Source organism: Pimephales promelas, chromosome 25 (assembly GCF_988280905.1).
Source record: "Pimephales promelas chromosome 25, fPimPro1.hap1.1, whole genome shotgun sequence".
In the NCBI taxonomy this organism is placed as follows: Eukaryota; Metazoa; Chordata; class Actinopteri; order Cypriniformes; family Leuciscidae; genus Pimephales; species Pimephales promelas.
Genome location: NC_142793.1, coordinates 5,127,376 through 5,141,842, shown reverse-complemented (window position 1 = coordinate 5,141,842; position 14,467 = coordinate 5,127,376). Strand labels below are relative to the sequence as shown.

The window sequence follows — 14,467 nt, the reverse complement described above, 5'->3', positions numbered from 1 at the left end:
ACTGTGTATCACTGGCCTGATAAACCAATTATAGATCTATTGATATCAATACCAGTGATAAAATATATCCAATACTGTATTGACAGTGAGCAGGGCACTGTTTGATTGTTGCTTGTTGTTCGTATGCTATCTCAGGCTACAGATCAGCCTATTGCACCGAGAGACGACACAAAAACCATGTTTCAACCCCTGAACTTGGTTATCCCATTCACTGTCCAGCAAGGAGAGCTCAGTGGTAACAACTTTAATCATGTTAACTTAAAGCAAATATGTTACAAATTTTGTGTGCTGTTGTTAGAAGTATCACACGTCTGTTTAAAAAAAAAAAAAAATGTATTATTTGTTTTGCAGGGGAGGTGCGTATGCCCTCTGGTAAGACAGCTCGTCCCTTCATCAGGGACAACAAAGATGGAACAGTCACAGTGCAATTTCAGCCTACAGAGAGAGGGCTGCATGAAATGGACATAAAGTATGACGGCAACCATATCCCAGGTTGGACCCCCTTTTCAAATTAAATGCGAAATGGCCCCAAAAGCATTTGGACACTCAAGATGTACTTAAAATAAAATAAAAATAACTTTTATTTGATAATATCAAACTCATTTGCAATTGCAAACACACAATGCTAGCAGAGAGTTTCGGTTTTCTGCATTTTAAGTATACATTTTGTGTCAATATAATTATCCATCAAATCAACATGATATTATTTTTTAATCAAATTTTGATTCAAAAATAATATGTTGATTTGATGGATAATTATATTGACAGAAAATGCATACTTTAATGTGACTTAAAGGTAAGGTAGGCAATTTTGGACAGGCTAACAAACTTAAAGCCACACCGTGGAACTCTTCAACCTTTATAATATAATACCAAAACCCATTGAGATGGTAGATCGACTTACAATAGGTTGAATGACGCGTCTGCCGTCTCCTGAAGGTGTCTGTATCACTTTTACTTGCACTTTGTAACTTCGAGTTTCGGGTAGGAACCCGAGCACAAAAAGAACTACAAAATTTGACCGCTTTACGGCATACGTCACTTCCCCCACCACCCACAACTTCCTCAGAATCTAACGTTAGTGCTCAACTCGCGTTTGATTGCCGTCCGTATGTTTTCGTCATGCCGAACAACAGCTACAAGGAAGAAGGCAACGGTTTCAAAAAGAAATGGGGAGAGTGACAAATTAAAAGCCAGGACGAGGATTAACACATTGGTCCAGCTTTCGCTTCGCTCGCTGGCGTGAGCTAAAGGAGGAGGAGTGCTCGACCGATGCGGACGCTTGCCTGCACACAAATGCCGTTTCTAAGGTAACCCAGATAAATTCATATAAGCAGTGTAGTATTTTCTAGTATTCCGGCCACAGCCGATGGTGTTATGAGTGTAATAAAATGCCCACAGCCCAGTGTTCATTTCTACAAACAGCCCGCCTCAGTGCAGGGCTCGCACTAATAAAATCGGCTCTTGTCAACGTGAACGTGCCCGCGACTCAGTAGTACCCACAAACACTAACATTACACACCACATGTCCCGCGGTTTCTGTAAAAATTAGACGATAAGGGAATCAAGCGCGGCAAGGCTGCCCGGCCCGCCTCATACATTGCAAGCACCATAGACAGTAAAAGCACAAGCACACACAACCTAAAGACACGGGAGGCTGACCGGTTGACTGTTTGTTGACTTTAATTTGCGACAGTGCTGCGGAGCTTGTGGCCTCTTGGGACGTTGGACGTGAAAATTACATGTCGAGCACCATCTAGTGGCCAAAAAGTTCCGCAGTGTGGCTTTAAGTTGCCAACAAACTCTTTGTGAGTTTTGAAGCTGACTTCTGCTGATGAAACGGCAAACCATCTTCATTAAAACTTTTATTCAATTTATTATAATTCTGACTGCGGTTATTCATTCATCATTTCTGATTCTGGGTATTTTGACTGTAAATCCAGTTACGGTTACCGTGAATGGTCCCCAATAATGAACATCTCGTAATTATGGTTATGACATGGCGGACCAAATTCAAATTCGAACAAACATTTATTTTTATATATATATTTTTTTTTTTAAGATTTAGACCATTTCTATTATTGATTGCCATCAGGATGTGAAGAGAGTTTCAACCAGTATAATAAAAAGTGTTCATGAAAAAAATAGCTTACCCTACCTTTAAGTGTTCAAATATGTACTGAGACTTAAGTTAAGTAATTAATACACTGTGTCATGTAGGTTACATAATCACAGCTTGAATGCAATTATGTTCACAGGAAGTCCTATGCAGTTCTATGTAGATGTAATGAACAGTCCGATGGTGACAGCCTATGGACCTGGTTTGTGTCATGGGATAATCAATAAACTGGCCACTTTTACGGTTGTTACCAAGAATGCTGGACAAGGTAGATAAAGGTGTTTGCAGCAAAGCAAATATATAAATATACTTTTAGAAAAAAGTGTGACAAATGGTCCATTTTGTTTGCTCTTCACAGGTGGTTTGTCCCTTGCTGTTGAGGGTCCATCTAAAGCTGAAATCAGTTGTAAGGACAATAAAGATGGTACGTGCACTGTGTCCTACTTGCCAACTGCACCGGGTGATTACAACATCATTGTCAAGTTTGACAACAGCCATATTCCTGGGAGCCCCTTCACTGCAAAAATCACTGGTATGATACGAAATGTGTCACTTAATGTAAAAATAACTCAACTCTTGCATCCCTACCGATAATATGTCTGTTTGTGTAGGTGACGATTCACTCCGAAGGTCTCAGATGAACGTTGGCACGGCGGCAGATGTCTCACTGAAGATCACAGAAACAGACCTGAGCTATCTGACAGCGAGCATCAAAGCTCCATCAGGAAAGGAAGAACCTTGCCTACTGAAGAGGTTGCCCAACCAGCACATTGGTAAGCACAAGAGGCCATAAAATGCTTTCTGGATATACTAGATCAGCTTCGACTAATCTCTGCTTCACCAGGTCTCTCCTTCACCCCGAAGGAAGTGGGGGAGCATGAGGTCAGCGTGAGGAAGAGTGGGACACATGTGAACAACAGCCCTTTTAAAATTATGGTTGGACCCACTGAAATTGGAGAGGCCAGCAGAGTCAAAGCTTTTGGTAAAGGTTTGGTTGAAGCTCATACCTTTGAAGTGGCAGAGTTCTTTGTGGACACCAGAAATGCTGGTATGTTCTTCCAGACTTTTTCCTGTTATGAGCTTTTGAACCTGGTGCAATACACCTAATTAAATTTATTTCCACGCTGTCTTGATTCAAAGGATATGGAGGTCTTGGATTGTCCATCGAAGGTCCAAGTAAAGTGGATATCAATTGTGAGGATGTGGAAGATGGTACATGTAAAGTGACATATTGCCCCACTGAACCAGGCAACTACATCATCAACATCAAGTTTGCAGACAAACATATACCAGGTGACTTTTTCAGTGTTTCTTTACAGTGATATGCTCATGTAGGCTGGCAGTTACGGCAGAGATTTGTAACATTTCGTTTGCTCGCACCACTTCGTAGGAAGTCCTTTTACAGTGAAGATAACAGGAGAAGGAAGGATGAAGGAGAGTATCACAAGGAAAAGGCAAGCTGCCTCTATTGCTTCAGTGGGCAGCGCATGTGACCTAAACCTTAAAATTCCAGGTAAAAACAAAAGCCGATAAAGGAGATTGTGTGAGTTAGAATACAATTAACTGTGAAGGTGTCTGAAATCTGATTTATTTTTTACTTAGGAAATTGGTTTCAGATGATGTCGGCACAGGAGCGCTTAACTCGTACCTTCACACGCAGTAGCCACACTTACACACGTACAGAACGCACCGAAATCAGCAAGTCACACGCTGGTGAGACTAAGCGGGAAGTACACGTAGAGGAGAGCACAGAGCTTGGTGGCGACCCTTTCAGAGATGTATTTGGGTCCTTTCTGGGAAGAGAACGACTTGGAAGCTTTGGTACAGTTCGACAAGAGGGTAAATCACTATTATGCTGTACTACCCCTACCCCCTCCCCCCAACCACCACCACCAAAAAACACCACCACCTATAGAGAGCCTAAGTCCCGCCCTTCCGCTTCCGGCTCATGGGACTTTATTTCGGAAAAAATATGAATGGTAGTCAGTGGCAAGAAACAACTTATCTTTTAATTCCGTCTGAACTGTGCCCTCATTTACACATATGTTGTTTGTCAATTTAAAAGATAATTCTGAAAGTCAAAAACGTCGCAGTTTGTCATACAACAGAAGTAACATTTAGTTTTATGTGAAAATCGCTCTATGAACTACATCTCCCGGGAAGTGAAACAACGAGCGAGATCCGCTGCTCGTGTGTGTGCAGTCTGGTACAAAACACTCAGGCATGACGGCGAAACGTTACGATTATAACGTAAGACTATAGAAACAATAACAGACAATAGCCTCAGTAAAGTTAGCTTCAGTCATTGAGAGAAAATGTGCGCCTTTGGGGTTTGTAGTTTTTGTAATTACGTATTTTCACAGTCTTATACTTCAACGGTTTTACATCAAACTGCGACTTTCTTTACTTTAAAATGTATCTTTTAAATTGACAAACATCATATGTGTAATTCAGGGCACAATTCAAACGAGATCAAAATATTTGTTGTCTCTCGCCATTGACTACCATTCAATATTTTTCCGAAATAAGGTCCCCACCGGAAGGGGAGGGACTTAGGCTCTCTATACAGTAGGTCTTGTTTCATCGTTTCCTCTACTTGTTCTCCCCTTTCCAGGTGGTGACATGGGGATCCAGGGAATGACAGCCCAGGTGACCAGCCCTGGTGGAAATGTAACAGATGCAGAGATTGTTGATAGCGGGAACAGTACCTACAGAGTCCGCTTCGTACCTGTCGAAATGGGTTCTCACACTGTCAACGTCAAATACAGGGGTGAGCATGTCCCTGGAAGCCCCTTCCAGTTTACAGTCGGGCCTCTCGGAGAAGGAGGTTCCCACAAGGTCCGGGCTGGAGGCACAGGCTTAGAGAGAGCTGTCGCAAGAGTTCCTGGTATGTTTTAAACAAATGATAGATATAATGATAGAAATGTACATTTCTTCTTTCATTTACTGCATCTTTCTTTTTCCCCTCTGACAGCTGAATTCAGTATTTGGACAAGAGAGGCTGGAGCAGGCGGTCTGTCTATTGCTATAGAGGGGCCAAGCAAGGCTGAAATCTCCTTTGAAGACAGAAAAGATGGATCCTGTGGTGTTGTTTACCTTGTGCAAGAGCCAGGTAAGGTTTACAAAGAACTTGCTTGATTTGAGTTACAATCAGATAGGAAAACAAGTTGAAATCATTGCAGTCTCATTCCCCATTTCTCCTCTTAGGTGACTATGAAGTTTCCATCAAGTTCAATAATGAACATATCCCAGATAGCCCCTTCATTGTACCTGTTGCCACATTGTCTGATGATGCTGGTCGACTTACTGTTACAAGCCTTCAGGTAAGCTCTAGTCACAGCCTGTACCTTACAAAACAATAAGGGAACAAGTAACTACACAGCAACAGTGAAATAAACATTTGCCAGGACAACTTGTTCTGCTCTTTGAGTCATGGCTCAGCTATTTCTGTGCTCAAAATGTAATTTGACTCCATGTCAGTTCACGGCCATACTATTATTTCGTTGAGCAAAGACGTGTGCTCTATCTATCTATCTATCTATCTATCTATCTATCTATCTATCTATCTATCTATCTATCTATCTATCTATCTATCTATCTATCTATCTATCTATCTATCTATCTCTATCTATCTATCTATCTATCTATCTATCTATCTATCTATCTATCTATCTATCTATCTATCTATCTATCTATCTATCTATCTATCTATCTATCTATCTATCTATCTATCAATCCAACTGATTGTCTGTCTGTCTGTCTGTCTGTCTGTCTGTCTGTCTGTCTGTCTGTCTGTCTATCTATCTATCTATCTATCTATCTATCTATCTATCTATCTATCTATCTATCTATCTATCTATCTTATCATCTATCTATCTATCTATCTATCTATCTATCTATCTATCTATCTATCTATCTATCTATCTATCTATCTATCTATCTATCTATCTATCTATCTATCTATCTATCTATCTATCTATCTATCTATCTATCTATCTATCTATCTATCTTATCATCTATCTATCTATCTATCTATCTATCTATCTATCTATCTATCTATCTATCTATCTATCTATCTATCTATCTATCTTATCATCTATCTATCTATCTATCTATCTATCTATCTATCTATCTATCTATCTATCTATCTATCTATCTATCTATCTATCTATCTATCTTATCATCTATCTATCTATCTATCTATCTATCTATCTATCTATGTATCTATGTATCTATGTATCTATCTATCTATCTATCTATCTATCTATCTATCTATCTATCTATCTATCTATCTATCTATCTATCTATCTATCTATCTATCTATCTTATCATCTATCTATCTATCTATCTATCTATCTATCTATCTATCTATCTATCTATCTATCTATCTATCTATCTATCTATCTATCTTATCATCTATCTATCTATCTATCTATCTATCTATCTATCTATCTATCTATCTATCTATCTATCTATCTATCTATCTATCTATCTATCTATCTATCTATCTATCTATCTATCTATCTATCTATCTATCTATCCAACTGATTGTCTATCTATCTATCTATCTATCTATCTATCTATCTATCTATCTATCTATCTATCTATCTATCTATCTATCTATCTATCTATCTATCTATCTATCTATCTATCTATCTATCTATCTATCTATCTATCTATCTATCTATCTATCTATCTTATCATCTATCTATCTATCTATCTATCTATCTATCTATCTATCTATCTATCTATCTATCTATCTATCTATCTATCTATCTATCTTATCATCTATCTATCTATCTATCTATCTATCTATCTATCTATCTATCTATCTATCTATCTATCTATCTATCTATCTATCTATCTATCTATCCAACTGATTGTCTATCTATCTATCTATCTATCTATCTATCTATCTATCTATCTATCTATCTATCTATCTATCTATCTATCTATCTATCTATCTATCTATCCAACTGATTGTCTATCTATCTATCTATCTATCTATCTATCTATCTATCTATCTATCTATCTATCTATCTATCTATCTATCTATCTATCTATCTATCTATCTATCTATCTATCTATCTATCTATCTATCTATCTATCTATCTATCTATCTATCTTATCATCTATCTATCTATCTATCTATCTATCTATCTATCTATCTATCTATCTATCTATCTATCTATCTATCTATCTATCTATCTATCTATCTTATCATCTATCTATCTATCTATCTATCTATCTATCTATCTATCTATCTATCTATCTATCTATCTATCTATCTATCTATCTATCTATCTATCTATCTATCTATCTATCTATCTATCTATCCAACTGATTGTCTATCTATCTATCTATCTATCTATCTATCTATCTATCTATCTATCTATCTATCTATCTATCTATCTATCTATCTATCTATCTATCTATCTATCTATCTATCTATCTATCTATCTTATCATCTATCTATCTATCTATCTATCTATCTATCTATCTATCTATCTATCTATCTATCTATCTATCTATCTATCTATCTATCTATGTATCTATGTATCTATCTATCTATCTATCTATCTATCTATCTATCTATCTATCTATCTATCTTATCATCTATACTATCTATCTATCTATCTATCTATCTATCTATCTATCTATCTATCTTTATATATATCTATATCTATCTATCTATCTATCTATCTATCTATCTATCTATCTATCTATCTATCTATCTATATATCTATCTATCTATCTATCTATCTATCTATCTATCTATCTATCTATCTTATCATCTATCTATCTATCTATCTATCTATCTATCTATCTATCTATCTATCTATCTATCTATCTATCTATCTATCTATCTTATCATCTATCTATCTATCTATCTATCTATCTATCTATCTATCTATCTATCTATCTATCTATCTATCTATCTATGTATCTATCTATCTTATCATCTATCTATCTATCTATCTATCTATCTATCTATCTATCTATCTATCTATCTATCTATCTATCTATCTATCTATCTATCTATCTATCTATCTATCTATCTATCTATCTATCAGAAATCAGAAATCAAACTTTCATTCCTCTTTTGCAGGAGAAGGATTTGAAGGTTAATCAGGAAGCCTCATTCGCAGTTCAGAGGAATGGAGCGAGGGGTGTCATAGATGCTAAAGTACATGCCCCCTCTGGTGTAGTAGAGGAGTGTTATGTCACTGAATTGGATAGCGGTGAGTTGTAGACTTGTTTATTTTTGTCTTAGTTTTTCTCAGTCGTTTTGTTACATTTCTCGAATCTTCCTGGACATTTGTAAACCAGTAAGTGCATTTCTCAAAACAATTGATACAAATAGCAAAACGCTATGGATTACCTGCAAAAGCCAGTCTATTGTTGAAAATCCTTAGTTCATCTCTCAAAACTGTGTCAATGAACATGTCAGAATGACAAGTCATAATGGATACTATGGATTTTGATGACAATTATTGTAAATTGTAGGTTACACCCTAGTGTATGAGGGAGTTTGATTGCAAAAGATTGGAAAAGATTCACATTTACGCTTTTACTGTTTGTATTGAAATTTGTTGACAGACCATTCATTAATTTGATGTGATACAGAAAGACACTGCACAGCACTAAAAAACAACACCAACAACAAAACAAACAAAAACAAACATAGAAATGTGAACAGGACAGATATAGAAAAAAAGTCTAATGGAAATGAATATGCTTGACATATTATGACAAGTGGTTCAACCATTTTGCATGTAAAAACTTATGCTAATGAACTAATGCCTAAATGTTGTGGGGGGTGAGACTATTCAACTGAGACCCATTGTAATATATTTTGATGATCAACATGACATAAGGAATTGATAATGTAGGAAACAGCAGAGAATTGTATGTAATCATTTGCATGGATTTACCAAACATTTGCAACACAATAATGTGAAGATTGAGGTAGTTTTGAGAATTTAACCTTCAAATGGTCTTCGTTTCCTGTTTACACTTCAGGGCTTCGGGGTCTATACGACCCCAGCAATTGATTGAGTAATTGTACAAAAAATATACATTTTTAATCAAATAATATATCTAGATATATTAGTAGATATAAAGTACTTTTGTATCCATATACCACACAATTCCTCAACTACACCATTAGCTCGAAAATGAAATATTATTTTTTTAAGATACATTGCATTTATGCTCTAGTTAGTACTAGGCCTTCATTTCTGTGTAAATTTTTTCAGATTTATGCCGGATTTTTTTTTCTTCACATTTCCCATTCATTCCAATGTGGGGTCATATTGACTCCGAAGACCAGAAGTGTAAACATTTTTTTTTTTACATACCTTCAGAACAACCGAATCAAGCCCAGTTTTGTGTGTGTGTGTGTGTGTGTGTATAGGTAGATAATGTATGAAAAGTCACAAAATATTATTCCACTGAGATGAAGGGAACCTTTTTTTTTTAATTAAGTAAAAGTCGATAGGGGTCGTATAGACCCCATGACCCGATTGAGGGCTACATTATGATCTGAGAAATGTACCAAAGCTACTGAGAAAAACTGTAAGAACATGATTTATTTGATAGCGTGACACCAAATAACCCTAGTCATCTTTATTTATAAAGTGCTTTGTACACTACAGATTGTAAAAAAGGCAAATGCTTATTGAAATATTACTTTGTTAAATGTCAATGTTACAACCTTTAATTGTTACATTATAATTCCATCCTTTTCATAGACAAGAATGCAATTCGCTTCATTCCACGTGAGAATGGTGTTCATTCAATTGATGTGAAGTTCAATGGAAGCCATATCCCAGGTAGCCCATTCAGAGTCCGTGTTGGAGAAGCAGAATCTGTTGGAGATCCAGGAATGGTGTCTGCCTTTGGTCCAGGACTTGAGGGTGGACGCACAGGTACTGGTCCACTGTAATATGCTTGATAAGTGCAAAAATTACTGATATGTAATGATTAGTATCATGAAGGATTTAGCATGATGTTGCTGCAGATGGTCTTGCTCAGTTACAGTATATAAATCACCAGTAGATCCAATTTTAATCATATGTTCTTACTGTTCTGTAGGGGTTCCCTCTGAGTTTGTTGTCAACACATCCAAGGCAGGATCAGGTGCCTTATCTGTTACTATTGATGGTCCCTCAAAGGTCAAAATGGACTGCACTGAGTGCCCAGAAGGTTACAAAGTGTCTTATACACCTATGGCACCAGGCAACTATCTTATATGCATTAAATATGGTGGCCCACAGCATATTGTTGGCAGTCCCTTCAAAGCAAAGGTTACAGGTAGGATGAACACAAATTGATTGAAATTCGTACTTTGATGTAATGGAATGTTCCCTGACTTTTGTTGTTATTGCTTTTGGTAATTATGCCACAAATGCTGCCATTGAGATAAGCTTGTATTGAACCAGGAACAGTTTATCCAGTGTGTTTTTTTCAGCTACTCTATGTAAGATTTGCACAGTTAGAGTTGTGACAATGGGTTTTAACATGTCTATCTCTTGTTGTAGGTATGCGTCTGTCTGGGGGCCACAGTTTGCATGAAACATCATCAGTCATTGTGGAAACTGTTACCAAAACCTCTAAGATGGGCGGAGCTTACAGTTGTCTGTCCAGCTCACAGTCAACTTCAGATGCCAGTAAGGTTGTATGTCATGGTGCTGGCCTCTCCAAAGCCTTTGTGGGCCAGAAGAACAATTTTTCCGTTGACTGTAGTAAAGCAGGTAAAATAAAACCAAAATTAAGTCAATAATGGTTTAGCACCAACTAAATACATAATTATACAGGGTTTCTTTTTTTTTTTTCAGGTACAAACATGCTAATGGTTGGTGTCCATGGTCCCAGAACTCCATGTGAAGATGTGGCTGTTAAACATATGGGAAATAAGCTTTACAATGTAACCTACACAGTGAAGGAGAAAGGAAACTATGTAGTTATTGTTAAATGGGGGGATGAAACTGTACCAGGAAGTCCTTTCCATGTGAGCGCTCCCTAATCGCCTAAAGTCAAACCTCTAGAGTTCCTACTTCACTGAAGAAAATCTTATTTTATGACAAAAGCTGATCTTAGAGGCCGCTGCCCTTTATTTAATGCTAACCTATTTGACACAAATGCATTTTAATACTGTGTTGGATGCCACAATGTACGATTTATTGTTAAAAGAGTGAAGAGTTTTAATTAATTATTAAAGGAATACAGTTCAATTTAATAGGCATGTCTTTGAAAGCCTGTTTTGTTTAATCACCAAAAGACTAAATGTAAGTTTTTACAGAGGGAGATTTATTGTTCTTAAAGGCACTTTTGTTGGTCATGAAAAATTACAGCAAAATAGTTTTGTGTTCTGACAATTTCAACAGTGTATAGATATCCAGTGCTTTTATATGCTTTATAGAGTATACTTTTTGTTATCTTAACCAATGATTTGATATGCATTATTAAAAATATAAATAAAGAATAAAACTAAGCGTGTTGTGTTTTTTCCATACACACACACACACACACACACACAATGACAAATTTAGCCTTTGTCCTGACATGCTCCTTTTATATACAGTATATATATATTAGGGCTGTGCAAAAGTTAATTGCGATTAATCGCATCCAAAATAAAAGTCTGTGTTTACATATATATTTGTGTGTGCTGTATATAATTATTTTGTATATATAAATACACACACATGCATGTATATGTTTAAGAAAATGTGTTATTCCTATATAAAATATTTATATTTATATAATATAGATTATGTATTTATATACAGAATTTAAGAGCAAATAATTCTTAAATATATGCATGCATGCATAGGTATTTATATATACAAAATAATTATATACAGCACACACAAATATATTATGTAAAACAGACTTTTATTTTGGATGCGATTAATCGCAATTAACTTTTGCACAGCCCTAATATATATATATATATATATATATATATATATATATATATATATATACAGTATATATAATTATTCATTTTAATGTCCAGTCAACATTTTTAATGAGCCCAGTTTGCTCATTTAAATACAGTAGGTTAAGTACATTCTATATGGCCCTCAAATTTTGCAATAGCGTTTCTTGGCAACTTTAAGAACGCAAACACACTCTGTTCAGTCAAAGTCTAGACCAGGGGAGTCCCATATTTAACCCACTGATTACCATTCCCAGATAGCAAACTGACATTGAATCAACGTGGAAATATGACATCGAAACAACGTTGATCTGACATTGTTTTGCTCATCGAATTAACGTTGAACCAACGTCAGACGCGTCATTCTTTCAAAACTAACGGAAAATCAACTTGAAATCAACGCGTTGTTTCAACGTTATGAAAGCAAACCAATTTTCGATTTTCATTTAGCTTTGAAGAATCCCGCGTCTGACGTTGGTTCAACGTTAATTCGATGAGCAAAATCAACGTTGTTTCAATGTCATGAGAGACGTCGTTTCCAAGTTGATTCAATGTCAGTTTGCTGTCTGGGTTTGCATTTGAGCAGTAGCTCATAGAGAGCATCACAGTCCCGTCCACAGCCGGTGCCGGAAGTAAAAATGGGAGTAATGGGAAGTAAAAAAATTGGGATAAGCCATTAAAACGTAACCATACATGGTAGACTTAAAACCAGCTAAGGCTGTACTAAGTGATTGTATATGCTCATATAAACGCCACAAGTTCATAGGGCACTAAACTGGTTTTAAGATTAATCCCTTTTATTCGCGATGTATTGGATAAGTACTTCATTACCCACAATCCTGACCAATCCCACTGTGATGTATCTGATTGGTGGACATCGAAGGCACGTGAAGATTGAAGATCGTGTAATGACGTAGGGCTAGTTCATTGGTCGAACCTCACAGGCGCCCCCGCGCCATTGGATGTGTAGTAGCCACAGCACAGCCTATGAGCGAGCCAGATGCTCACAGTTTTAGTATATGCGGCGGCACTTTTTTTCTGCACACTTTTTTTCACTCGAAGTGATATGTTGTATGCTTATGAATTCAGCCGTAGCTGGTTATCCTCAGACATGCTCGAATACTCTTTAGATATGGATTTTACAAAATGTCAATGGGCGAAATGAATGGGAAATTTACTTCCGGCACCAACCCTCTCTTGGGCAGTGGGCGGGACTGTGATGCAGTTTACAATCGCTAAGTCACATTTCTTGAAACCTTGAAACCCCTTTTCTCACAACATTAAACTCAAAACCAATTCTTCAAACTACATTCAAAAAACCCTTGACTCTTCTGGGAAAATCAAACAATCGGCTCAAAACCATTTCAGCTGTATACTCAAAATCAAATAATGATTTCAGATCATAACGCAACTCAATATATAAATTGTAAAGGAGGATAGGGATTCTAGGGTCTCTATTAGAACAGAGTCCAGCAGTACAGTTTCATTTGACCACTTTATTAATCCACAGAGCAAATGAACTCCTGGAGTACATCCTGGGCCCTTTTCAACGATCTAAGTGCATGGTCTAAAGCGAGTGCACTTAGGGTGTGTCTGAATCCACTTTTGCAAGTTTAACAACAGGAAAAATAGTTGCCGCATTGTGCATGGTCTAAAGGGGTTGTCCCTATTCTCTTAATGAGTAATGGATGTGTTTTCGGCGTAACATGAAATAAACCAATCAGTCTCTTATCTCATTCCCTTTAAAAGCCAGTTGCACTCGCGCCACAGCAGGTTGCTATGTGATGAGGACTGTCTACATCACAGGCAATGTCATCTCTTGCCAGGCAAAGAAAAAAAACATCTGGTGTGCTGGATTCAGTTTTGATAGGACTCCACAGTTTGATCTTCATCATCTTCCTCCTCTCCTCAGATTGTTTCCATCTATTGTTCATTTCATCAGTCAGTATACATGTGCACTCTGAACTGACTTATCCTAGAGTAGGTTTGATCACAGAAACAAGTGTGAACATTATTTTTGCAGAGTGTGTAAACCATGCAACTGTAATTAGCTGTGTTGAACTATTTGCAACACAAGTGCATCACAGTGAAAAATGTTTTTTTTTTTTTTTTTTATTTACTGATTGAGTATGGTCAGAGTTTTGGAAAAAAGAGTGCATGAGATTTGCAAATGGTGTCTTAACTGCCTGAACTTGTTTAATGTTTGGCATATGAATGATGAACGCTTTTTAAAATGATACATTCAAAGCATAACTGAATGTTGAAGAAACATCAGTCAGTCAACCAAGCATTTTTGTATCATTTATGACATTGTGGTTTAATTTGCTTCTAGACATGACACATCTCAATCATATCTATGGGCATTTTCCAGGTTCAGTACAACTCTAGATCAATCGACAGCG

At 36.6% G+C, this 14,467-nt stretch overlaps 1 protein-coding gene across 1 annotated transcript in view; it reads left to right on the top strand.

Moving 5' to 3' along the window:
- Positions 1–11,597, top strand: part of flnca (filamin C, gamma a (actin binding protein 280)) — a 28,218-nt gene extending 16,621 nt beyond the window's left edge. The window contains exons 31-47 of the mRNA XM_039656698.2: positions 136–235; positions 352–492; positions 2,259–2,387; positions 2,478–2,651; positions 2,731–2,892; positions 2,964–3,167; positions 3,260–3,412; positions 3,510–3,632; positions 3,722–3,958; positions 4,734–5,006; positions 5,094–5,231; positions 5,327–5,442; positions 8,229–8,361; positions 9,874–10,050; positions 10,217–10,435; positions 10,663–10,875; positions 10,960–11,597. Coding sequence (XP_039512632.2) covers positions 136–235; positions 352–492; positions 2,259–2,387; positions 2,478–2,651; positions 2,731–2,892; positions 2,964–3,167; positions 3,260–3,412; positions 3,510–3,632; positions 3,722–3,958; positions 4,734–5,006; positions 5,094–5,231; positions 5,327–5,442; positions 8,229–8,361; positions 9,874–10,050; positions 10,217–10,435; positions 10,663–10,875; positions 10,960–11,147 — 2,880 coding nt within the window. The 3' untranslated portion in view covers positions 11,148–11,597. The remainder of the gene's footprint in view (positions 1–135; positions 236–351; positions 493–2,258; positions 2,388–2,477; positions 2,652–2,730; positions 2,893–2,963; positions 3,168–3,259; positions 3,413–3,509; positions 3,633–3,721; positions 3,959–4,733; positions 5,007–5,093; positions 5,232–5,326; positions 5,443–8,228; positions 8,362–9,873; positions 10,051–10,216; positions 10,436–10,662; positions 10,876–10,959) is intronic.
- The last annotated feature ends 2,870 nt before the right edge of the window (positions 11,598–14,467 follow it).